This window comes from Rhincodon typus, chromosome 21 (assembly GCF_021869965.1).
Source record: "Rhincodon typus isolate 14 chromosome 21, sRhiTyp1.1, whole genome shotgun sequence".
NCBI lineage: Eukaryota > Metazoa > Chordata > Chondrichthyes > Orectolobiformes > Rhincodontidae > Rhincodon > Rhincodon typus.
In genome coordinates this window covers 35,286,353-35,313,257 of record NC_063352.1, presented here as the reverse complement: position 1 = coordinate 35,313,257, position 26,905 = coordinate 35,286,353, and the positions used below count along the sequence as shown (strand labels likewise).

The 26,905-nt window shown below is 40.2% G+C and overlaps 1 protein-coding gene across 3 annotated transcripts in view; it reads left to right on the top strand.

Annotated features, from left to right (window-relative positions):
* rab11fip3 (RAB11 family interacting protein 3 (class II)) overlaps positions 1 to 26,905 on the top strand; it is a 101,274-nt gene that overhangs the window by 69,993 nt on the left and 4,376 nt on the right. For all 3 annotated transcript variants that reach the window (XR_007264378.1, XM_048609471.1, XM_048609470.1), the window contains exons 4-10: positions 16,309 to 16,520; positions 17,699 to 17,878; positions 18,340 to 18,471; positions 21,738 to 21,773; positions 22,798 to 22,891; positions 23,433 to 23,536; positions 25,323 to 25,463. Coding sequence is in view for 2 of the 3 variants with exons in the window: in XM_048609471.1 (XP_048465428.1) it covers positions 16,309 to 16,520; positions 17,699 to 17,878; positions 18,340 to 18,471; positions 21,738 to 21,773; positions 22,798 to 22,891; positions 23,433 to 23,536; positions 25,323 to 25,463 (899 nt within the window). In the remaining variant the exon portion in view is untranslated. The remainder of the gene's footprint in view (positions 1 to 16,308; positions 16,521 to 17,698; positions 17,879 to 18,339; positions 18,472 to 21,737; positions 21,774 to 22,797; positions 22,892 to 23,432; positions 23,537 to 25,322; positions 25,464 to 26,905) is intronic.

Here is a 26,905-nt window from a genome sequence, read left to right as displayed (position 1 = left end):
TTCCTCATTACCCATTATTAAATCCTCCTCATCCTCTAAAGGAATGTTTACCTTAGCCACTCTTTTTCATTTTATATATTTGTAGAAACTTTTGCTATCTGTCTTTATATTCTGAGTTCGTTTATTCTCATAATCTATCTTGCTTTTCTTTATAGCTTTTTTTTTGTGGCCTTCTGTTGACCTTTTTAAAGTTTTCCCAATTTTCCAGTTTCCCACCGGTCTTTGCCACTTTGTATGCCTTATCTTTCAATTTGATAGCCTCCCTTTTTCCTTGGACATCCATGGCTCATTACCACTTTTTCTACAGCCCTTCCTTTTCACTGGCATATTCTTTTGCTGAACACTTTAAAAGCAATTTTCAAAGTGCTCCACTGTTCCACCATAAAGTCTTTGCTTCCAGTCTACTTTAGCCAACGCCTCCCTCACCTTGTCTTATTGTGGTTTCCGTTTGTTTAAGCACAGAACTCTGATATTGGATTTTAGCTTCTCACTTTCCATCTGTATTCTGAATTAAACCATTACTGTGATTGTCCCTTCCAAGATGATCCCTAACTTCGAGATCATTAATTATTCCTGCCTCATTACATAGGACCAGATTTAGGAAGCTTGCTCCCTTGTTGGTTCCGTTACATATTATTTCAAGAAAACTATCGCGGATATGTTCGATGAGCTCAAGGCTACCTTGACTGACCTGTTTCGACCAATTGACATGTAGATTAAAATCCCTCCTGATAATTGCTGTTCCATTTTTACAGGCATTAGTTATTTCTTTGTTTATTGACGGCCCAAATGTGATGTAGTTATTACTTGATGGCCTATACGCCCAAATGGATTCTGCCTTTTTCCCCATAGAACCTATATCATCTATTGTTACCACCCTGATGTCATCTTTAAATATCAGAGCTACACCACACACCCCCATACCTTCCTGTTAGTCCTTCTGAATAGTCCAATACCCCTGGATATTTAATTCCCAATCATGACCATCCTGCAACCATTTAACTAATGATAATTTGTGCTGTTAGCTCACTTTCCTTGTTTTGAATGCTACTAGCATTCAGGTAAAGGGCCTTCATGCTAGTTTTTATATCATCTTCTTGAATTCTGACATCTCCATTAATAATATCCCCTGAGTTTTCCTTTCTTTTTAACTTCTTTCATAGTCTTTGTAGTTAAACCCTGCTGCAGACGTTAACCTGTTTTCTTCTTTATTTACCATTATACTTGCTGTCGCTTTTTCCCAATTCCTTCTCCCACCCACCCCCCAGTTTGCTGGTTTAAAGTTCTAGTAACCACCCTATTTATCTTTTTCACTCGAACACTGGTTCCAGATCGGTTCAGGTGGAGACCATCCCAACAGTACAGATCCCACCTGTTCCAAAACTGATGCCAATGCCCCATGAAATGGAACCCCTCTTTCCCACACCACTCCTTTAGCCACATGTTTACTTCCCTAATTTTCTTATCCCTAAGCTAATTTGCATGTGGAGTGTAGGAGGTTGAGGGTTGACCTTTATTAAGATTTATAAAATCATGAGGGGCATAGATAAGTTGAATGACAAGAGTCTTTTCCCTAGGTTGGGGACAGTTCAAAACTAGGAGGCATATTTTTAAGGTGAGAGGAGAGAGATTTAAAAGGGACATGGGGGCAACTTTTTTCAGTGGTTTATGTGTGGAATGAACTGTTAAGAGGAAATGGTGGATGCAGGTATAGTTAGAACATTCCAAAGAAATTTGGATAAGTACATGACTAGGAAAAATTCGGAGGGATATGGGCCAAGCATAGGCTGGTGAGACTGGTTTAGTTTGGCAACATGGTCGCTTGTACTGGTTGGACTGAAGGGTCTGTTTCCATGTTGTATGACTCGATGACAGATTTGGCTATACTGGAAGTGGGTAAAGAAGGACTTTCTGAACATTTCCAGTAGAGCCAAGAGTGTGTGCTGAGGGGTTTGGATTGGCCAGGTTGCTAGTAATGTGTGAGGTAGGTTTCCATTGCTAAAAGAGGTAGCAGATCATTAAGTGACTGAGCAGTAGGATTCTGTATATGGTTCCAAAGGGTTCTTGTCCTATGTTGGTGATGAACAGCCAGGTGGTGAATTACAGTGCATTGACCTCTGGATTTACAGGGATTTCAATAGCCACAGTATTTATGTAGATCAGAAAGTTTGAATCTGAGGTGGCAGATTTTCAAGAAATATGAACCAGGGATGTAACCTGCAATCTGCAGGTAAATTTCAATGGGTTGCACAGTTCAGTGGGTACACGAATCATGAAAAGTTGAATAATGAAAGTTAGCATGAGTTGAAAATTATAGTCTTAAATATGCTTTTATTTGCAATTGATTGACAGGTTGGACGCTGAGCGGTGGTTTGTGGGGGATCTCTAACCAGGGGGTTAGTTTCAAAATCTTGTAAGATAGAGATGAGGGGTTTCGTTGGAAACCTGTTTAATCTTTTGAATTCTTTTCCCTCTGAAAGCAGTGCCAGCTGCATCATTAAATATGTTGAAGTCTGTGATGAACAGGTTTTTAACCGTCAAGGCATTTGGAGCATGCTGTGGGATAGCATGCAGGAAAGTAGAATGAAATCCATAGCACATCATGATCTAATTGAACGATGGAGCAAACTTAGGACCAAATTTCCTACTCCTCCTATTTCTGTTCTTTGTACTCTAGCCCAGTCTATCATAAATTTAATGTAATCCAAGGCCAGTTTTAGGTAGCACATCACAGAATTATGCATTATTAATTCATCCTGGGCTCCAGCATTGGATATTTTGTGAAAGGTACATTCTTTAGGTGACTGATTATTACTGTGCCCGTTACTTGGCGGCCTGCGATAAATGTTGTTTTGTGCTCGAGTTGAAGTTTTGGGGAAGTAAACAAAAACTTCCCCACATGTTGCATCATTTTTCACTTGGTACAGCTTAGTATAGAAAAAGTATAACTTGTAATTTCTGTGCCACTATCTTAGCATTTACTCCCAGCATCCTGTCTGATGTTCGAGTCAGTGTTCTCTCACTTTGTTCATGGTGTGTTCATTGTAATGGATGTGAACTTCATCAGAAATTATTTCAATCCTTCAACAATGAGTAGCAAGGATAGTGCTAGTACAAGTGGAAAGCACAAGAAAAAGCACAGTATTAATATGCTAGATATTAAATTTTGAAGTGATAAATCATAGATAAGGTGAACATGTATTTATATTGGGCATTGTTTGAATCTCCTCAGTGTGTACGTATTATTGCAAACAATGCTGATGAAATGGCACATAAAGCTAAGCATGCCTTAAAGCACGCAGATGTTAAAATAGCAAGGCAAAGAGATGTTATAATGGATAAAAATGGAGCAATTACTGGCATTATGGATCAAGGATCCACACAACAAGAACAGTCTAATCAGCTCAGAAGAAGGCCCTATGCTTGCACTAGGACCTGAGAAAGCAATTGTGAGATGGGGAAACCATTCAAGACTGCCTGTACATTGTGTCTGAAACTTGTAAAACTATATAATTGTAAAAACATTTAAAATTTAGTGAGTTAGCTAGCATTAACATAAATTCTGCAGAAGCATTTCTGGAAAAAATTAAGATAATCATTAAAAGTGGATATGATTCTAGATAGGTGCTTAACGTTGATAAAACCAAGTTATATTGGAAACATGTCTTCTAAGACATTTCTGGTTTCAAGGCTTCAAAAGATCAGTTAACTGTCCTTGTAGGAGATAACGTTAATGACAATATGAAACTTAAACCAATGTTCATGTATAGGAAAATCCACATGCACTGAAACATTTGTAAAATGTAAAATGGGTATCCAATTGCATGGCCTAATAATGAGGCAAATCTTCCGTGAGTGGTTGGCTTTTGTGCCAGAAATGGAAAAATTACGGTAAGGAAATTAATCTTACTTCCAAAATTATTCTTGTTAGATAATATTTGTACCCGTGACCTGGATTTCAAACAGTTATCCAAATATTAGAGTTGTGTTTATACACTGAGGACAGCACTACTTATGTTGCATATGGACAAGAATGTTATTGTATGCTTCAAGGCCTTTTATTTGAGGAAGACATTCCACAAACTAAGTGAAATAGATGGCAATGACAAACTCACAGTCCAGGAATTCTGGAAAAAGTTTAACATTTTGCACTTGACTTTACAGGCTCTTCCTGGCACAGACTCTTGAAGCACCTAATGAATCTAAAGATTCATGAAAGAAAGCATATCCTGATGCAGTGCCTTCCTTTTTGAAGAGTTCTGTGACCTGTCACCTAAATATTGGCAAAATAGTGTAACTAGCAAAGAAAGTCTGCTTCAAAGAAGTAGAAGAATGTTAAGTTGTTCGCATTTCTCCTAAGCAATGAAGATCTTTCTGAATTAAATGAGCATACTTTTAAAGATGTAAGTATGGATGACTGACAGATTCTTCTCAACAGAGAGACTGTTCTGGTGCTAAGAAATATGAATGAGCAGATCAACTGCAATTGTTATCCAAAAAATGACTTGTTTTGGATCGTTCTTTTGGCATGCTACTAGGAAACTTTAAATCTGAAATTGCAACTAGGAAATCCAACCAGTCCAGCTTCTTAAAAATGAGCCAAAGTAACCCCAACTAGTTCACAAATGAACCTCAAGGAGGACCGTCTGGCACTCCAATGACAGAAACTGCTGAGCCTGCATTTTCTATTGAGGTATCATTACTGGAGGGTAGTGATGTCTAACATGTTGAGATGGCAGTTGATGATCTTCCAATTGCATCTCCACCTTCCACTTAATCCTTTCCCCAAGACCTCCCACCCTCAAAAAAAAAGGTTAAGAATGTTTTATAACTGCTATTCAAGTTCTGTGTGCTCTTTTACTCTAAAAAGTTTTCTGTTTGTCATTGCTTACTTTCACAAAAAACCATAAATGTACGTATTTTAATTGCTAGATAGGAAATGTTATATTTCCCTACATAACAGTTCTGAGCCCCATATTTCTATCCTTCATAGGGGAAAAGTTCCTCAATACAAGCCATTCCAAAGAAGTTAAATGTCAAGTGCTCCTACTAGACAAGGGGGCAAAACTTGGCTGTCTTTTGGGCAATAAGGCCGGGCACGTGACTGAAGTAAAAGTTGGAGAACGTGTTGGGTCTAGTGACCATAATTCTATTAGTTTCAAAATGATTTTGGAAAAAGATAGGCCTTGTATAAAAGGTAGTTTTTAATTGGAGTCAGGCAAATTTCAATGGTTTGTGACCAGAACTTTCAAAAGTTGCTTGAAGTAGACTGTTTGCAGGTAAAAGGACGTCTGACAAGTGGGAGGCTTTCAAGAATGTGATAACAAGAGTTCTGAGGCATTATGTTCCTGTTAGAGTGAAGGGTAGGGCTGGTAAGATTTAAGGAACAATGGATGAATAAAAGATATTGAGATTCTCGTCAAGAATAAAAGAGAATCTTATTTGAGATACAAACAACTTTGTTAAAATGAATCTGTAAATCAGTACATAGAGTCATGGAGCTGCACAGCACAGAAACAGACCTTCGGTGCAACTCGTCCATGCCAACAAGATATCCCAAACTAATTTAGTCCCATTTGCCAGCATTTGGCCCATATCCCTATAAACCCTTCTTATTCATATACCTATCGAGTGTCGGGGCATCCTTAAGAACGGGATCAGGAAATCAAAGAGCGGATATGAGACAGCATTGACAGATAAGGTGAAGAGTAATCCAACAAGATTCAACGAGTACATTGAGTAGGATGGTGACTAGAGAGAGGGCGAGACCTCTTAGACAACCTCTTCATTTTTTTGTGCTGAACCTCAGGAGATGGGAGAGATACTAAATGAATATTTTGTGTCACTTTTTACTGTGGAGAAAGAAATTGAAACTTGAGAGTTCAGGGAACTAAATATTGATGTTTTAAAAACCATCCACATTACAGAAGAGGAAGTTCTGGAGGTCTTGGAGAATACAAGGGTGGATAAATCTCTGTGAACTGATCTAATGTATCCCAGAATGTTGTGGAAAGTCAGTCATACAGCTGCACAGCGTCGAAACAGACCCTTCAGTCCAACTAGTCCATGCTGACCAGCTATTCTAAATAAGTCTAGTCCCATTTGCCAGCATTTGGCCCATTTCCCTCCAAACCCTTCCTATTCATATATCCATCCCCTTCGGTCTATTTTAAATGTTTCCCCTCTTGCCTTAACTCTATGCCCTTTAGTTTTGGACTCCACTACCCTGTGGAAAGACCTTGGCTATTCACCCTATCCATGCTCCTCATGATTTTATAAATTTCTATAGGATCATCCTTCAGATTCTGATACTCCAGGGAGAATAGCCCCAACCTATTCACTCTCTTCTTATAGCTCAGACCCTGCAACCCTGGCAACATCCTTGTAAATCTTTTCTGCACCCTTTCAAGTTTCACAACATCCTTCCTAAAGCAGGGAGACCAGAATTGTACACAGTATTCAGAATGTTCTGTACTGCTGTCTGTATATGACCTCCCAACTCCTATACTCAATGCACTGACCAGTAAAGGCAAGCATACCAAACACTTTCTGCACCATCCTGTCTACATGCGATTCTACTTTCAAAGAACTATGAACTTGCACTCCAAGGTCTCTTTGTTCAACCACATCCCCCGGGACCTTGTCATTAAGTGTATAAGTCCTGCCCTGATTTGCTTTACCAAAATGCAGCACCTTATTTATCTAAATTAAACTCCATCTGCCACTCCTCGGTCCACCGGCCCATCTGATCAAGATCCTGTTGTACTCTGAGGTAACCACCTTTGCTGTCCGCTACACCACCAATTTTGGTGTCATTTGCAAACTTACTAACCGTACCTCCTATGTTTACATCCAAATCATTTATATAAAATGACAAAAAGCAGCAGACCCAGCGGATCCTTGTGGCACACAGCTGATCACAGGCCTTCAGTCTGGAAAGCAACCCTCCACCACCACCCTCTGTCTCCTACCTTTTTGAAGCAGTTCTGTATCCACATGCTGGTTCTCCTGTATTCCAGCTGATCTAATATTGTTAACTAGTCTACCATGAAGAACCTTGTGAAACGCCTTACTGAAGTCCATACAGATCATGTCCACCACTCTGCCTTCACCAATCCGTTTCATTACTTCAAAAAACTCAATCAAGTTAGTGAGACCGACTTCCCATGCACAAAGCCATGTTGACTATCCCTAATCAGTCCTTGCCTTTCCAAATACGTGTAAATCCTATCCTTCAGAATCCCCTCCAACAATTTGCCTATCACTGATGTTAGGCTTACCAGTCTATAGTTCCCTAGCTTTTCCTTACCACCTTTCTTAAATAGTGGTACTGCATTAAACAGCCTTCAGTCTTCAGGCATCTCACCTGTGGCTATCGACGATACAAATATCTCAGCAAGGGGTCCAACAATCACTTCCCTAGCTTCCCACAGAGTTCTAGGGTACACCTGATCAGGTCCCAGGGATTTATCCACCTGAAATGTTTTAAGACATCCAGCACCACCACCTCCTAATATGGACATTTTAAAATGCTGCTATTTATTTCCCCAAGTTCTCTAGCTTCCATATCCTTTTCAACAGTAAACACTAATGCAAAATATTCATTTAGTATCTTCCCCCTCTCCTGTGGTTCCACACATAGGCAGCCTTGTTGACCTTTGAGGGGCTCTGTTCTTTACCTAGTTACCCTTTTGTCCTTAATGTATTTGTAGAATCCCTTTGGCAAATAGCTTTGGATTCTCCTTGACCCTATTTCCTGTCCACTTCTTGCCTTCCTGATTTCTCTCAAAAGTAAGAGAGGAAATTGAGACCCCTGGCAGTAATATTTGCATCATCTATAAATATGGATGAGGTGCCTGATGACCAGGGGGTGGCTAACGTTGTGCGTTGTTTAAGGGTTGTAAGGAGAAACTGGGCAACTGTAGACCTGTGAGTCTGACTTCGGTTGTGGGTAAATTGTTGGAGTTGATTTTAACAGATAGGATTTATAACATTTGAGAGGGACAAAAATTGTCAACATGGTTTTGGGTGAGGGAAAATCATGTCTATGAAACTTGATTGAGTCTTTTGAGGAAGTTACCAAAAAGATTGAGGACAGAGCAGTAGATGTTGTTTACTGAGACTTTAGTAAAGCCTTTGACAAGGTTCCGCATGGTAAACTAATTAGTAAAGTTAGGTCATATGGGATTCAGGGTGTGCTTGCCAACTGGATACATAATTGGTATAATGGCAGGAGACAGTGGTGGTGGAAGGTTATTTTTCAGACTGGAAGTCTGTCACCAGTGGTGTTCTGCAAGGATTGGTTCTTGGTCCTCTTGTCATTTTTATAAATGATTTGGCTGAGAATATCAAAGGCATGGTAAGTAAGTTTGCAGATGACACCAAAATTGGTTTGGTTTTCTAGGACTACAAAGACATCTTTATCAAATGGGTCAATGAGCCAAAAATTGGCCGATGGAGTTCAACCTGGAAAAATGCGAGATATTGCATTTTGGTACAACAAACCTACAACAAGGGTAGGGTTTCTCCAATTAATGGTAGTGCCTTGGGTAGTGTTGTAGAACAGAGGGACATAAAGGTGCAGGTACATAATTCTTTGAAGTTTGCATCACATATAGACAGGGTGGTTAAAAAGGTGTTTGGCACGCTTGCCTTCATTGTTCAGTCCTTCGAGTACAGGTGTTGGGACATCATGTTGAGATGCAGAACATTGGCGAGTCCTCTTCTGGAGTATTGTGTCCAGTTCTGGTTACCCAGTTATAGGAAGGATATTATCAAGCTGGAGAGCGTTCAGAAGAGATTTACCAGGACATTGCTGGGAATGGAGGGTTTGAGTTTAAGGAGAGGCTGGGACTTTTTTCACTGGAGCGTAGGAGGTTGAGAGGTTTATAAAATAATGAGGTGTGTAGATGGGTTTACTGGTAGGTGTCTTTTCCTTTAGGATAGGGGATTTCAACATTCGAGGGCACATTTTTAAGGTGAGAGGAGAAAGATTTTAAAAAAGACATGAGGGTTGCTTTACATGTAGAATGAACTTCAGAGGAAGTGGCGGATGTGCACAATTACAACCTCTCCTTCCCCGCTCCTCCCTCCCTCTTCCTTTCCTTCCCTGCTCCCCCGATTTTTTTTTTTTTTTTATATATAATTAAAGTCTTTAGAAATATGAACATATGTATTTCTGAGTTCTTACAAGCTATAAGTATACAGTAGAAATCTATTAATGAAAATGCTGCACGATACTTATGAAAATAAGCATAAGGCAGATTGAGCATTAAGTGGGTCTGTTGATTAGTGGGCCCACTTTTCTGTGTTTTTCACCACTTCTGATTATTTGCTGGACTAGGCAGGAGAGCTGCAAGTTATAGGAGTGGAAAAGTATTGGAGTCTATCTCCATTTAAACAAAAGGACACCAGATCACCTTAATAGATTCTAACTATCTCCCCTGTGTTTCAGTCTTGTGAGGATAAACTTGACACTGTAATTGGCAGATATGCTATATAAATGTTTCTGTTCAGGCACCTGTTCTTTTCATCCAGCTGAATTATCTGGTACAGGCCTGATAGAGGCAGTTTTGTGTGTAAGACCAGCTGGGTTGTGACGTGGATATTCACACCTTGTTGCTACCCATCTACAAGGCTGCCTATGAGTGGAGGTAGCTGGTCCTGCTGAGGCCAGTGAGAGACCAGCTCCTGGTTAGGCCCTCCTTTGATTCTAGTGAGGTAATCTGTAAACAATGCTGATTGGTGAGTACGTGCAGAGGAATTAAAAGTTTCAGTATTCTGGTTGAACTTTGGACTTGACTCGCAACACTCAAGTTGATGTTGAATTGCAGTAATTTAACCGTGTTTGTTTATACTGAGGACATATTGGGGAAGGTAACCATAGGTCCCAGCACCACTGATGGCATGTGATCTGGGTATGTTCCTGTTTCAGTTTTTCTCTAGACTGATTACTGTACTGTAGGGAAAAATGTCAAATAGTTGTCTACTTTGTAACTGTGTACTCTACTCATTGACCTTTTTCTGGTTAGGGTTTGGGTTTAGCTTGCATGTTGTAGATAGTTCGGATGGTTCTTAAAGGCCTCTTGCCCTTTTGATCTGAAAGGCCTTCTATAGAAATTTCTTGCTTGTGGTGTTATCTCATGCCATCTTCTGACCAATCCTGAGATTGGCTGGCTGATTATTGATTCTTGTTTTTCACATTTTAACCAGTTTCTTGGAACAAGGAAGGCTTTTCACTTCTGGTTTTATGCTGTGAATTGTCAGTGTCATATCACCCAGATGATGACTCCTTGCTTACTGGTCTAAAGTGGCAGCAAAACCTATGTGCTCCTTCAAGACCTCTTCAGGGGATGTCTGCCCTTGATTGCTTACTGTCTACTCCTGACTGATCTACTGTTTGACTTTGTATATAACCTTGAACATTTGGGTGTTGCTTTTCTCTACCACTGTATGTTGAGATTACAAATGCTTTGACACAAAGTATGGAGAACCAAACATTTTTGTCATTAGATAAACTATATTGTCTGGTGCTGAGCCCAAGTTCCAAACTGTTGATATTTTCGAATCAACCTGTTCAGAGATGTTATTACAGTCCTCAGGAGGTGGGAATTGTACAAGGGACTCTTGTCTCAGAGGTAGGAACATCACCATTGCACCATGAAGTTCTAGTCTGTTAGCTTGCTCTGTAGATCTCTTCTGTGGTGCAGAAGCTACTGCAATTGACCTCGTGACTTTTCTGGCTGAGAAAGAAAAATAAATTTGGATACTCACTGTCCCCCGTGACCTATACTGGAGAAAAACACTTCAGGCGTTTTGTAGCTGGCAGAATTGGGCTCAGCTGTGATACTTTCCATGGTTGAATCTTCCCCAAGTTTTTCACGTGCAAGATAACTATCAAAGACGGGTTCAAATGAACGATTAGCTGACTGAATTCTACTCCCTAGTTTTCCAATTAGTACGTAAATAGGAAAGACACATTTTATTACTGGGTTCTTGCCTTTTCAGTTTGTACATTGAGGCTTTCTGTTGTCACTTCAGTGCTACTGTTGTAGGATTGCTGGTTGAAGCATTTGACCTGTCTTGTGTTGGTTGTCTGAAGGAATAATTCATCCTGTGCCACTGCTGTGTCTTTTTCACACCCCTTTTATTTCTTCCCCTGCCCACTTCTTTTTTCCCCAGATAGACGCTTCCTACACCCCAAACAGCAATGCAGTCCAGTTGCAGGTTTAGTTTGGATTGAGGGACATAATGTCATTAAAGTATGGAACATATATAATATACCAGATGTCTCAGAAGACAGTTTTACTGCTAATGTTCTTTTAATAAATAAAATGGAACACATTTGAATATCTGTTTTAAAAGATGAACACAAAGATGAAAAATAGTATGGCCTAGGAAGAAGGAAGTTGCTCTTTCAGACACCTGCCATGTACATGAGGTCCCACATGGCTCCTGCTGTGATGTAACCTCCCCTGTACTTAATCATTCTAAAATAGTCCATGGCACTACTTACGTGAGCACTACTATCCAATGATTTTACTGGCCAATCCAGTTTTACTGGCCAATTCTGGACCTTTTTTACCCTTATCCTGCTTTGTGCTTTGTCTACACAGTCTCCTCCTCAACCATCTATATTCATGATTTTTAATGGTCACCATTACACCTCTTAATGTCCCAAGTACTGCTTTTGTTTTCTCCCTGTTCAGTCTGCTCTCCCTTTTCCAGTTCACATTTCTACATCATGTTTGCTCCACACTCCCCCTTGGTCTTTGCTTTTTCATTGCTTCCCCATCCCCCTAAAGAGGGACAGTAGTATTGTAACCCACTTTGCATCCCTTCCTATGCAGTCATTCTCTGCCAGAATCTTCTAAGATTCCTCAATAGTTTTTCTGCCACCTTGCTATTTGAAAATTTAACTGCTGCAATTTGGTGTTACAACAGTAACTACACTTCAGAAATATTTCGTATTACTTTGGGTGGCCTGAAGCTGTGGAGGGTGTTGCATAAAATCAAGTTTATTTTAAAATCCCATGAAATTACTGTCCCCTCACATTATACTGTCTCTCAGACTCCTTGTGTGTCTCTTCTCCCTCCCCCTTCTCCCAACAGGAAAAAAAATATTGTCCCCTCAGATGTTTTCTTAGTATGTTGTGCTTTTGCCTTGTTCAGGGCCCTAACAGATCAAAGCAAAAATAAAATCCAACTTTGAAGTGCTATTGAATTTTTCATGGAACTTAGTCCAGAAACCTAACCCTTCCTTCTCTGACAGTGTAAACTACAATTTCTAAAGAGGTGGCCTGTCTCCAGGTTCAGGACAGCCTGTTTCCAGGATCAAGATACAAGGTATCTGGTAACTGGCTGAAGGCATGTTGCTGTAACATGAGCAGCGCTTCAGATGTAGTTACAAGAATAAAGATGATTACTTCAGAATATGATCAACCTTTTCTGCCCTCTACAGTGACAGTGGACTGTGGGCAAATGTTTAGCATTTATTCTAGTTGATAATGTATCCTAATCGCATGACATGTGCCCTGGAAAGAAAACTATTGAGTCCAAAAGTGTATGTAAATAACATGCACCAGAATACTGCATCACTTCACAAATTCAAGCCTTTAATTACAAAAATTAGGGTTAAGGAATGTACTGAACCTCATTGCATTGTTCTGTTTAAGAGTGAATGACTGAACCTCTGGAAAGTAGGGAAATTATGCTGATTTTTAGAAGTTTCTCATTCAAACAATACTATGTTTACATGTGACAATTAATTGTTACCAAATTTACATACTCAGTGCAATGTTTTTGTACTTTCTAATTGGTGATTTCTTTCACCTTATTCTTGCATTTCTCTTGAGTTCCTATTTCTGCTGGGAGTGGTTTTTAAACTAGATACAATCCAGAGTTTTGCATTTCCTAATGTGTTCTTTTAAGCAGGGGTTGATTGGACTGTTGCTGGATGGCGATTTATAAAAATGCCAGTCTCACAATTGCAAGTGTCCTGCTGGTTCTTTAAAAGAATAAAAGAACCATACAAGCATCCCCCAAACCCACATTCCACATTGAAGACGAGGGCCACAAAAGCATACTTCCCAATTTTTGAAATGGAAAACACTCTGAAGCCTGCTACCCTGATTTCCATCACCACCTCCCGCCACCCCCCCCCCCACCTTTTTTTTTGTAGGCTTCTGTTTGTTTACACATTTTTAGAGTTAGAGGTTTTATCCATGCTAACCAGGTTTCCTAAACTGAATTATTCCCATTTGTCTGCATTTGGCCCATATCCCTCTAAATTTTTGCTATCCCTATACCTTTCCAAATGTCTTTCAAATGTGCTCCATTTCTCAGTTAATAATTCCTGTTTTGATATTTTCTTACATGCATCCAGACACCAACACCTCTTTTATAGGGACAACTGTTGTGTGGACGGATCTGATGTGGTGACACCATGTTCCAGGACTTTGGGAATGTTAGTGGGGACTAAGGATGCAAGGGTAGGTTTTTTAATTGGCATGTTTACAACATCAGGTAACATTCCTTCTAGTGGTCAGATGTTTAGTGGGGATTGGATATGAAGAGAGCAAGAGGTGGATTTGTTAAGTTGGAATATTTGGTAATACAGAGGAAGGAGTGGAGTTGGCATTTGGAACTATAGTGGGAAAGAGTTGGTGAAATTTGTTGCATCTCATCTGTACTATGTCATAATATTAAATGTCTTTTTAAAAAAAACTGAGGCACAATTCACTGTAGGATAGAAATCTCTAATGTATACTAAATGTTTTCCATTTCTCAGGTACGGACAGTGCTGCAAGTTCACACACTAACTGTTGTTTTTGGCTGAGATCCTAGTGATAACACTGGCTTTGCCTGATTAAGCACCTGAATATTGTGGAATTCCATGAATTTGCTTCTCAAGTTGCTTTTTTTCATCTTGTTTGCATTCATTTGGTTGAAATTTAACTATTAGTCCACTGGAATTGAACTGTTTGAATACTCAGCATTTGGACACCGGGTTAGTCCACTGCAAATACGGGGTTGGGTGGGGGGTGGTGGAGGGTGAAATGTTCATGGACTGGCATTTGATTTGGCTACCACAGACTGGATTTATGTATTGTGTACACTCTGTCCTTGGAACCAGTTTCTGAGGAACTGCAGCATTTGACTGTATTTTGAAAGCCTAGACTGTATTAATCTCGGGACCGCCAGTGATGCATCATAATGGAGATGTACAAAAATGAAGTTCGTTCATAAGATCCTGCTAAACTGAACCCATCTCTGGTGTATTGATTTGTTACTGTTGATAGTGATTGTTGTAAGTTGTGAATCTGGCCTGTTTGATGGACTTGGACTTGGCTAAAATTTAAGGTAATTTTAATGAAACAGTAAAAAAAAATTCAAAATTATTGGTATGAGAGCACTTGATAAAAATCATCTGTTTGATAGTGTATTGGACAAGTGTTGCTCAACTGCTAAAGATTTAAATTTAATCTGTAATGAATTCAAATCATAGAATTGTATTTACAGTTCTTTTGGTATTTCAGAAATTATGTGGAGGAGAGCTAACTGTAAACGAGATTAAAAATGCTGGCCTTGCTATTTGTGGGGTATGCTGTGGGCAGTTCACAGGATTATCTTCCTGTTCCAGTGCTGGTATTCAGATACCCTTTGGTTTGCTTACTGTTTTTGGACTGACTGTACATGAGCTCCTTGCTGCAAAAGCCATCAGGTTTCAGTGTGAAATTTCATACTGCTTAATGGCTAAATTAGCATTTTATACCTGGCCATTAAGCTTCACCTGTCTCTTGCAGCCATGTAATAGCTCCAGTTTCAATGCTAAAATATTGCTGTAACTCTCCACTGTGGATCCAACGCTGTGGAATGCGTTGATCTCCACAACTGTGGAGGAGAGAGAATTCCGCTAGGTTCCTGCTCCAGTTGTTTAAAATAGCCTGTGTTCTGTTATGGTTGAGGACAAGTTCAGTCTTAGCTGCAATGTCCAAACTTCTGTGGTAACTGGCTATTTGACCAAGATACCAAAGCCCAGGGAGGCTTTGTGCTGTTACGAGAGGTGAGGAGAAAATTGCTACCTTGTGCGCATGCAATTAACATGCCCCACTCACCTTTTTAACAATGATTTGCAGTATTTCAACTTGATTGGGGGGGGAGGTTGGTGGGACTTAAAACTCTGCTTTTAACTAGGAGATGGTTTCATTCATCGTGGAGACCACCTCATTCTGGATGATTCCTAATCAACTGTTGATTTGCTTCTACATGGCTGCAGCCAGGAAAGTACAAAGAGCTGGTCAAAAATAATGTTTTGGAAATAATTCAGTACAAGACACAAAACAAGAACTTATTGGTAAGGTGATGCTGAGCAAGTATTGACCTGCTAATAAATGTTTTATTGAAATTAAAGCCCCACATTCCACAGTGCAGAATATCACAAATGGAGACCTCCTCTTTTTAACTTCATGGTGGCCATACCCTAGTTGAGTGTAATGCTGTGATTGTGATGCACCTAATCTACATACTTTGGTACTGTACCTGGTTAGGAGGGAGATATTGATTGGTGGGGTGGAGAGTTGCTCTGTTGCCATAGCTACAGTTTACACTGAAGAATCCTGAATCTTGGCTGTCATTCAAGGCAGTAATGACCCACAGATGGGTGACAAGTGGCAGTTGTAAGATGGCATCTGGAGAGTGATTTTTGGCATGTTCCATCCAGCTAAATTCCTTGTAGACATAAAATATTCAACTTGTTTAGTATAGTGTTTTGCTTCTAAGAGACATTTTTAAAATGTTCTAATCCTGTAGGCACAGCACCTGATTTTAGACTGGGCAAAATGTCAAGGCTGTTGCTAAACTGTTGGGTCTTGACATTCTTATTGGTAACTTATTCCATGCAATTGCAGTTGATTTTAATAAGCTATTTGTGACACCAGATTTAATATTGTGTTGGTAGTCTCGTCAAATACATTGGTAATATGACTACCATTAGATAGTCTGTATTTCAAGATTCGTTGATTTGGAAACCAGGTGTTGTCTTTTGTTGAGTACTAACACATCTTGTTTCCTCTGCTTGCTGTTGTTTCAGAAGCTGAACTCGCATAAGGTCACCATTTGTGATTCCCACTGCCTAGTTTTAAACTACATCTAAATCAGGTTGATTTTAAAAAAGTTTGTTCTTCTGAATCACTACAGTATCTTAAAAACCTTTTGTTATATTGCTGGTGTGGTGCACGTGTTTTGGCCAAGATTATTTAGTACACTGATTATTCTGTTAAGTCTAACTTGCCACACTTCCATTTTCAGACTAACGAGGTGACGGATAGTGCTTACATGGGCTCTGAGAGCACCTACAGTGAGTGTGAGACATTCACAGATGAGGACACTGGCACACTTGTTCACCATGGTGCACATGATGAGTTGGAGACAGACAGCGCTATTGACGCCACGCTGAACTCAGAATTCACAGATACACTTGAAGAGCCAGAAAATAGTGTCGTTTTTAATGGGGAAATAAAGTAAGTGGAACCTCTACGTGAACTGGGCCTCTTCTCTGCTTCTGTTAATCAATGCTTGGTTCACTGTTGTTACCTCTGGCAGCTATGTTTTTAATTCTAGCATGCCCTGAAGAACTGTTCGTTATGTGTGAAGTAAATACAAGTTTAATGAAATCTGCAGCTGTTCAGTCTGGGTATGAGTGGGCTGCACACCGGTATACATCCACGGTCATTGGCACTTTACACCCTCAATCCACATCTAGACATGTCTAACTGTAAAACCTCACTTGCCTACATTGTTCTATCTGCCAAGTTTTTGCTCACTTGTTTTACCTGTCCATATCCATCCATATCTTCACTATTCTCAGCCCATACCTGTTATGCAAACATTCGAACTTGGAGCAGAAATAGAGCATTAAGCCCCTCTACTCTGCTCTACCATTCAACAGATCATGGACGATCTGATTGTGGCTTCAACTCCATGTACCTGCCTATTCCTGATGACCATAGATTTTTGGCCAACCAGTAAGTCAATCAACCTCTGCCTTTTTAAAAAATATTAAATTATCTCTGCCCCCATCATTCTCCAGGGAAGAGGATTTCAAAAATTCGTGACTCTCAAAAAAAAAATTCTCCTGATCATAGTCCATAATATGGGAACCCTCTGCTTTTTAACTTTCCTATAGTTCAAGTCTCTCCCACAAGAGGAAATATCCTTTCTGCATCTACCCTGTCCAGTCCCTTCAAGCATCACCTGTCTCAATAAGATTTCTCATTTTTATATAGAAGAGAGAGGGGTGGAGGCCTTGTTCCAGGAATTAGTCAAGTGAACTTACTCTGAACTGCTTCAAATTTACATCCCTCCTTAAATAAGGTGTCAAAAAACTGTGTGATATTCCAGATGTGGCTGCCTCAATTCTCAATATAACTGTGGTGAAAACATTCCTAATTCTATATGCTCCAGTCAAGCCACCTCCCATCTTATCTAAATCTGATATTATCCTTTCTCCCTTGCACTTTGTCTAAGTTCCCTTAAATTTATCTACACAATTGCTTCACCCACTTCCTGTATTCTACACTGTAGCTATTATTTGGGTAGAGGTTCCTTCTGAATGCTTTTTTTGTTTTTTTTTGTTTGAAATGTTTTCCGTTTCCTTGCTGCTTAATCTCTCTCTTCCTGGTGTATTTCCTGTAACTAGGACCCACCAACATCATTTCTCAATGAGCTCCAACATTTCCCCTCTTAACACTGAAGAGCACTTTGAAGATTATGGAGAGAACAATGAGATTGACTTTGACTTTGCTACCAGTAGTCTGTGTCAGGATGGAGGCAATAATATCAATAGTCACTTCAATCGTTCATCACTTCTCTCTCCCAGGTAAGGTTAGCATTTCATGAATCATGCTGGATCTCTATGCTGAGCAAAAGGTCAAATCATGGAGAAACTTGAATTTGGTGTTGATTCCTCACAGTCAACTTAATCATTCAGTTTAAAGAGCTGACTGGTGAACTGCATTGCTGAATCTGGAGGTCACTTCAAAAGAATGCTGATTTCTGGATACATTTCAGTCACAGACCGATTCTGCACAAGAATCTGGTGTATTTTTGATTGTTCGGATAAGGGAAGCATTTAAGTAGCAAAGTTTTTTTTGGCAAGTGGGGTGTGCTAGGAAGTAGACAAAGTTGGCTTGTTTAACCACTAACCTCAGTACTGCAATTTGCTGGGGGGTTTTTTCTGAAAATCTTTAGCTGGTAAATCTATTCCAGTCACTTTTGGAAATGTGCAGACATGTTCAATTAATTTCTCTAATTTTCCAATTGACGCTTCTGATTTTCTAGTGATCATTTCACTTCAACTTTACAAAGTGTAATTGGGGAAGAGATGCTGGAGTTTTACTGCACCCAGTGTCATAAGCAAATCAATCGCCTGGAAGATCTGTCCACCCGTATCAACACTCTTGAAATGAATAGGTAACTGCATGATTCTGCCTCATTTACCACTGGACTTTTTCCTTGTTTTTGGGTTACCCTTTCCTATTGCCTTTCTGACACGGTTTCATTCTGTACAGGATTGTGTTTTAAATGGAACATGTAAACTCAGCATATAAACTTTAGTAGTGGCACTTCCTAAGAGCTTGTCATCAGTTGAAATCTGTTGCATATTTTGCCAGGTCCAATCCTGAAGTTTCTGTTCTGGGTCTTTGTTATGACAGAATATTAAGTTAGTTTGGGAATCTTGGTCGGCATGGATGAGTTGGACCAAAGTGTCTGTTTCTGTGCTGTACGACTCTGTTTCTGACTCTAGTTAGAACAGTTCCTTTTAGTACTTAAATGGCAACAATGAGTTTTTTGATAGTTAAATGCAGGCTATTTAAAGTCCAAAGTTACATGCCCAAGGTCAGTACAGATGACCAAAGATGTTTGCTGCATCTGCTACATTATTTCAAATTATCCTGATGAACTTTGCACTAAATGCCATCACCTATCAAGAAATTCATGTTCCAAACATTTATTGCTGATGTCCATGGTCCCAAGACTGACTAGTGTTGGGATTTGATTGGGCATAAAATGTATTCTTGTGGTTAGTTGCTGATAAAGTAAGTCCCAGTTGAACAAAATGTGACGCACCCCAGAAAGCTCACAGTTTATGACCTGTACACGTGCCAAAAACTGGATGTCACTGGTATCCATGGCCTCTTAATCTTAAATTTTTAACTGCGCTAATAGAAAACAAATGTCATAAAATGCCTTTGATCTTGATCTACAAAACAGTGCTGTTGAACAAGCTGGCCTAGTTGAGAGCCTATGTTGATTTGGTGAATACAGGAGTGATAGTTGAACAGGACATAGTGCAAGTTAAGACGTGGGCAGCAAGGTTTTGGATGCTCTTCAGTTGAAGGTAAAATGTGGGAAACCTGACAATCATTGATTCATTTGAAGTAGAACAATCCAGTGAGGATTTCAGCAGCTAGTGACTCAAGGCAGAAATGTGAACAACAAACATTGATATAGATAAGGGAGAGAGCTGAAGTCCTTCAACCAGATTTTTGGGATCTAGCCAAAAGACTGAAATACAGAATTCAAAGGAATAATCTCCACCTATCTTGTTTTATGCATCAAGGAGAATAGGATAGACTGGAGAGAATGTATATTTATAAAGGGCTTTAGATTCCTTAAGCATTGGAGATGCGGGACAGGTTTTGAGTAGTTGAACCTATAACAACTAGAGTTGCAAATCAGTGGGGCTGGGAGCAATTTGCCAGTGTTGGGGAAGATTTCAAACTAATTCGATAGGGATTGGGAACAAGGATGTAGGATTAGAAAAAATCAATAAAATGGACAAAAGATTGTGAGAAGACAGATGCACTACAGCAAGAAATAAGGTATTAGGATCAGATCAAGAGCAGAAGTATACAGGCTGACATTGCATGGGTGTTAACACAAGACACGATGAACTAAAATTCGTGAGCTACTGATGAAAATAGCCACGTTAGAGAATGAAGTGATGATAATGAAAACCTGGTTCAAGAGGCAGAACTAGCTAAATATTCTGGAACATTGTCAGCGAAAATGGAAAAGAAAGGAGTAATGGGCAGCAATATTGGTTGAGGAGCATATTATGTTGGTGGAGAAGGAGAATGTCATGGCAAAGTAGAGGGTTATAAGCAATTAAAACATTACTACACAGCTGGGGGAAATTAAAGACTCAGTAATGATAATGGCCCTTGTACTATCCTTTTCAATATCAGAATATTGTAGTGTAAAGACCAGCAAAGGAATTGAGTGTCTGAACTATGTTTTTTGATCAGGTTAATTAATGAAAGCACATTGATTTCACTCCTCCCGATCAGCTGCCAAAAAAAATCAAAATGTAGTGTAGAGGGAATGGCTGAAGTAATCAATGAGTATGTTGTCAAAGGAAAAGTTACCCAAGTCCTCTTGTTTGAGGAGGAAGTTGTTGCACTGGATAGGCCAGCATTTGATGGGAGGCTTTAAATAGGGTGACTAACTTAAATTCCATCATCAGGACTAGATGGAATGCATCTCAGGATGAGTGAAGCAAGGATGCAAATTGTAGAGGCATGGACTATATACACCCACATATTTAAGGAGAATTAGACGGTGTCGGAGAACAAGATAACTTGTAAATATTATGAATCCTTGTTCAGGAAGTGGTGCAAGGATAAATCCAGCAACAACAGGCCAATTGGCTTCCCAAGATCAGTACTGAATCCACTACTTTTCTTGATCTGTATTAACGACCTAGGTTTTGTAAAAGACCATATCAAAATCTGCAGATGATAAAACTTGATTTATTTAGTAAACAGAGTGGAAAATAATGATGAACCTTGAGGAAATACATTTGATCTTTTTCTGTAATGTCAGTACAAAAGATGCTTTTGGAAAAATGACCAGCTTTCCCTGGTAGGAATGATTGTGGAGTGTTCTTATGAGGATATTGAATTCTTGAATTTTGAGCTACTTCCATTGTTGGTGTTGTCCTTTTCAGAAGTGCAGTGGGAAATGAGCAGTGCTATCAACATTTCCTCTAAAGTGTGTAGATGTTTGATTTGTTTTCATTTCCCAACTCCCTCCTCTACATTTTGTGCAAATGGAAATTGAAACTACAGAAATGGAGTAATCCTGTCTGGAATCTCTAGACAAGGCTGAACCGTTCCTTCAGCCCCAACCACCAAGACAAGTTGTGTTTTTTTTTGCAAACTTGTGAACGTGAAAGCAAAGGGCTCAAAAGAACAAAACTAACCAAAACTGGATCCCGTTCATAAGAAGTTCCAAAATGGATTTCCATACAAATTTAAAGAGGAACTGAGCAGTGGGATATGGCAGTAAGGAAGGTTTAGCTTGCATACCCCCACTCCACCCAACTCTCCTCCCCCTCCCATCTTCCCACTCTCCCTCTCTCCGTCAGCCCACCTTTGTCCCTCTTCCCCTGCTCCATCTTTCTCTCTTTCCTCTCTCCCCCTTCACTCCCCCTCTCGCTCTCTCTCCATGATGTACAAGCACTTTTACATGGGAAACAATTAAATCAAGTCATCTTATACGGAGGTGTAAATAATCTTTTGGCCACCACTTAAGGAATTAATTGTTCCTGCAAGATGATTTGACTAAGAGTGCTGCAGAGAAACTGTACTGACCAAATTTCCAAATCTTAGTTTCTTGCTTCCTCTGCTCCAGTCTCATTTTCATGACCCTGCATCCTGTTATTCTGCTTTCAGCCCCATCATGAGACTCAGCAGCAAGAAGGTGGCTCGGTGAGTAGAGACGTAACGTAACTGTTTATTTGCATCTTATGATGGCTTTTGGAGAGGTGTGACTGTCAGATAGTGAAGGGTAGAAGTACTCTGGGGAATGGTAACCCAAGTAAACTTTGGGAAGGTGGTGTGACATGGATTTTATGGGGCTGTTATTGCTCTCTGGCATCCTGTGACAAAGCATGGAAGATTTAGCTGTTGTTTCACAAATCCTACAAACTTAACTGGCACCATACGGAGAATTTGTATTTCAGTCAGCATTTGAAAGAGGCAGATAATTAGTATTTCTGGTATAACTGCCTCAGATTTGTGCTCTTTCAGAAGCTGCAGTCTGGTTTACAATACTTTCTGTCACTGTGACATACTAAGTGCTTTGTAACTGTTTGTTTGTTTGGTTTTTAATCCCCACACCCCTGCCCCCCAACCACCACTCCCCAGTTTTTTCAAGGCACTGGGACTGTCATTCAGTCTGGGCATATAAATGTGCCAGATACGGAAGTGTTAGATGCATAGGGACAACTGGTGTATTCTGTAGTTCCTTGGATTTTTGGTTGGGGGGTGGTGACCAGTGGATGTAAATAGGAGTTCTGTAATGCCCTGATTATTTTTGTAAAAATAACCCAAACGCTCTACCAGGCAGCCTGTTTTCTCCTAATTAATACAAGAAGAATTGTCTGGGTTCTGGCATCTATAGTATTGGGAGAGGATAGTTTTAGGTTATGATTGGAGTGGGAGGCTGAAAACCAATGGCTAATTAGGGATCCATTACTGTACTTTAGAATCACCAGCAATAAATAATAATTTTCTTTAAAGTGCCTCTTGCTGATATGTTGAGATATTTCCTGCATCAAACTGAAAATTGTATTTGGATTGAGGATGAATTAGAGTTTAGCTGCTTTGCTCTGAAGTGCCTGGCACTGCTTGTCACTCCTCAGCATCTCTTAATACAAAGGGTTTGCACTGTGTGGTCAGCTGTGGAAATGGGCTTTGTCTCTTTTATACTAAACATTTTGTCTAATTACAGGCACCTCCAGCAGAACAGTGCAGACAGCATTGACAGAATGGAGAATCTATCCACGAAAACCCTGGGCTTAGTCCCGTTGGATCTCACTGATCAGGTAAGTTTGAAATTGAACCAACATTCCTTTTAAACCTTTACCTTCAGAGGCCCTGAGTGTTACTTTAAATACTAAAACAATCAGTTTTTGAATAAATAGTCTGCATTGCTGTTACAGGGATAGTTGTTTTGGTGCAGGCAAGTGCAGCACTGCTCAAAGTTCAGGTTTAGTATTTGCATGAATTCTCTCAAAGCTCATGTGGCTGGAAACAGCTGGCTGGCAGAGGTTCAACTTGTCCCTTTGCATTTCTAAATCTGATCCGAATGAAGAGTTTGGGCTTTGAGTTTCACTCCGTAACACAGAATGGTTACTGTAATGAGCTACCGGGCCCATCATGCCTACGCTTTCCAGCTAAAACATAAATTCAACTACTGAAAATCCCTTGCCTTTCTTCACCACCACAAACCACTCCCCACCCCATAGACCTGCAATTATTTTCCTTCTTAAAACAAATCCACCCCATCACCACCCCATTATTCCTCTACTCCTCACCGCTCTTTCTCGGTCCCACCTTGTTCACCTGTCCTCTCTGTGGTTACAGGTTATTTTCCTGGAGAAGCGAGTCACTGAGCTGGAGCAAGACAATACGACCAGTGGAGAAATGCACAACCGCCTAAGACAGGAGAACCTGCAGCTGGTACACAGGTAGGACCTATGGAATCCCACCCTGTTTCTACTCTCTGGCGGTATCAGATACCCAAGTGTAGGAGGTATCTGTACTTACCTGAACTGTGCTCTGTGTGATTACCTGGGAGATTGTGGAGGTGCCGGTGTTGGACTGGGGTGAACAAGGTCAGAATTCACATGACACCAAGTTATAGTCCAACAAGTTTGTTTGAAATCACAAACTTTTGCAGTGCTGTCCCTTCGTTATGTGATGAAGGGGCAGCGGTTTGAAAGCTTCTGATTTCAAATAAACCTGTTGGACTATGACCTGGTGTCGTGTGAATTCTGACCTTCTTCAAAAAGACTTGGGGATTCAGGTGCATAGCTCCTTATTTTCCACACGCGTTTGTGACCTTTTAATCAAGAAAGCCAATGGAATGCTAGCCTCTATATTTAAAGGGTGAGAGGACAAGGATGCAAAAGTTATGCTGCTGTTAACCAAAACTCAGATTAGACCCCTCTTGAAGTACCGTGAGCAGATTTGGACACCACGCCTTATGAAGGATGTATGAGGGATGTACAGTGTATGTTTACAAGAATGACCTAGATTTCAGGGATTAAGTTATGAGGAGATTATTCAAATTAGGCCTGTTTTCTCTAGAATTTAGAAGGTTGAGGGGTGCTCTGATCAAAGTGTTCAAGATAGTCACAAGAAAAGACAGGGTAGTTGAAGATAAACTATTTAGAATGTTTTGGGGATTCTAGAACTAGGGGGAATAGCCTAAGAATTGGGGCCAGACCATTCAGGAAAGATGCTGGGAAGCAGTTCTGTGCACAAGGGGTGGTGAATGTTTGAAACTTCCACAAATGGATGTGGATGCTGGATCAGTTGCTAATTTTAAGTCTGCGATAGATAAATTTTTGTTAAGCAAATGGACATGCGCCAAAGGCAGGTGTCTAAGAGTTAAACCACAGTTCAGCCATAACTTTGAATGTTGGAACAGGCTTGAGAGGCTAAATGGCCAGCTTTCTGACATCTGGCCTTGGCTATTGACTTTCTAACAAAACAGACTTCATGTTGACTATTGATTTGTATGTTTTAGAGGACCAGTGAGATTTCCGCCAAGTGCTAGCATATCATAAATGCTTGATTGAACTCCTTGAAACCAGTTTGTAATTTTAAAAGATCCAGTCATAATTAGTCCAAAAGCAGGGATCTAGTACTACATTAGCTGAAGTACTCTTTGATTTCTGGTTTACTGCTTTCAAGGACTATTTATTCATTTGGATTTATGCATTAAAGTAGAGCAGTTCTATTTAATAAAACCTTTTCACGTCCTGGTACTGAAGTTGCTTTGAGCCACAGGAGCATTATTGTAAACAGTGGTAGTGTCCATGCGTCTGAGCCAGAAGGCCTGAATTCATGTCCCACCTGCTTTAGAGGTGCCTGAACAGGTTGATTTTTATTTTTCTAAATCTACAACAATGCTTTTCAGATGCAGTCACTATCTTACACACAAGCATGGCAAAAGTTTGCAGTCAAGAGCCCCTGGCCAGCAAACATGCTGAATGATCTATTGATCTTCAGTGTATTTTCCTGGTAATTTTATTCTGCCAATTCTTCTTTATACTTTGTCAGGTAAGCAGTGAAATATCCAGAGACTTTCCTCTTGCCTACAGCTGTGGCACATCCATTACTTTACTGTACATCACTTGCTGACTGATACTGAAAATAGATGCTTATGTTGGTGTAAGATTGGTAAAATGGAGAAAATTCAGTTGTTAGTATTAAGATAGCTTATTCTTCCCTTGTACATCTGAACAGGGCAAACGCATTGGAGGAACAGCTTAAGGAGCAGGAGACCAGATCTGAGCAGATGTTACTGGAGGAACTTAAGAAACAGAAAGAAAGTCTGAGCAAAGTGGAACGAGAACAGGTCATTGAAATTGAAAGTCTGCATACCAGGTAAGTGTGAGAGACCTGTCGTAAAGTGTATATATCCATACTAATTCCTGTGACCAAATGTGTTGTGGCAGAGACCACCTAATTTAGTAAATAAGAGTGGCCTTGTCTTTAGTACCTGAGATTTTTTTGGGGGCTGGATGTTATTGGTTGCTGACACAAGCCGTTGTTCTGTCAAGAAAGTTGAGTCTCATGACCTCCAAGACTAAAACTGGCTTTGAAGGCCAGGCGGTTTGTTGGACTGTTTTTTATTTTTTTGAGATGACTGTTAATTGACAATTTTACCAGTCACTTGTAGGGGTGGCATAGTGGCTCAGTGGTTAGCACTTTTGTCTCACAGCACTAGGGACTAGGGTTTGATTCTAGTCTTGGTTGACTATCTATCTGTCTGAGTGTGTGGAGTTTGCAATTTCCACAAGTATCTGTGTGGATTCTGACAGGTGCTCCAGTTTCCTCTCATAGCATAAAGATCTGCAGGCTAGGTGGATTAGCCATGATAAGTGTGGGGTTACAAGAATGGCGTTGGTCTAGAGAGATGCTCTTCGGAGGTTCAAAGCAGATTCAGTGGGCCGAATGGCCTTTTTCCACAATGTAGGACATTTATGATTCTGAGTCCAGACTTTGTCTTTTTAGTCAGCTAGACTGATGGCCTGGACCAAGATGCTGTCTTAAGGATCTCTCACAGTGACATTCTGCCCATCAAGTGTACATAGTATTGCAAGGAAGGAACAGATCCTTCGTAAATCTGGAAGGCTAGAATACTTTTAAATTTAATTCTTGGGATGTAGGTATTGTTGGTAAGGTCAGTATTTGTTGCCCATCCCTAATTTCATTTGGCAATGGTGGTGAGTTGCACATTCCCACCACCTTCTGGGTGGAAACATTTTTCTTCAGATCCCCTCTTTGCTGCCTCCTACCTCTTACCTTAGATCCTAGCACTCTTGTTATTGACCTTGCTAACCTATTCACCCTATCTATGTCCCTAATAATATTCACACCTCTGAGGAAAACAACTCCAGCCTATCCAATCTTTTTCCTCAAATCTAACTCTTCAACCTTAGCATCCTGGTAAATCTCTGCACCATCAAACCTGTGGAGCCCCACTGGAAACGGACTTCCAGTTACACAAACATCCCTGTACCATCACCCTCTGCTTCATGCCTCTCAACTAATTTTGGATCCAATGTGCCACTTTGCCTTGGATCCCATGGGCTCTGTCTTTACCAGTTGTAATGAAGGACCTTTCAAAAGCCTAGATAAAGTCCATGTAGATCACATTAGCTGCATTACCCTCTTCAACACTGCTGGTTATCTCAAGTGGGATCTGGTTGCCATTTGGCTCCCTTTTTTAAAATCCCTTTTTTTTTTGCTGAATTCAGACTTCTATCACAGTGGGATTTGAACACATCCCCAAAATATCAGCCTAGAGTTCCAGCTTACTAGTC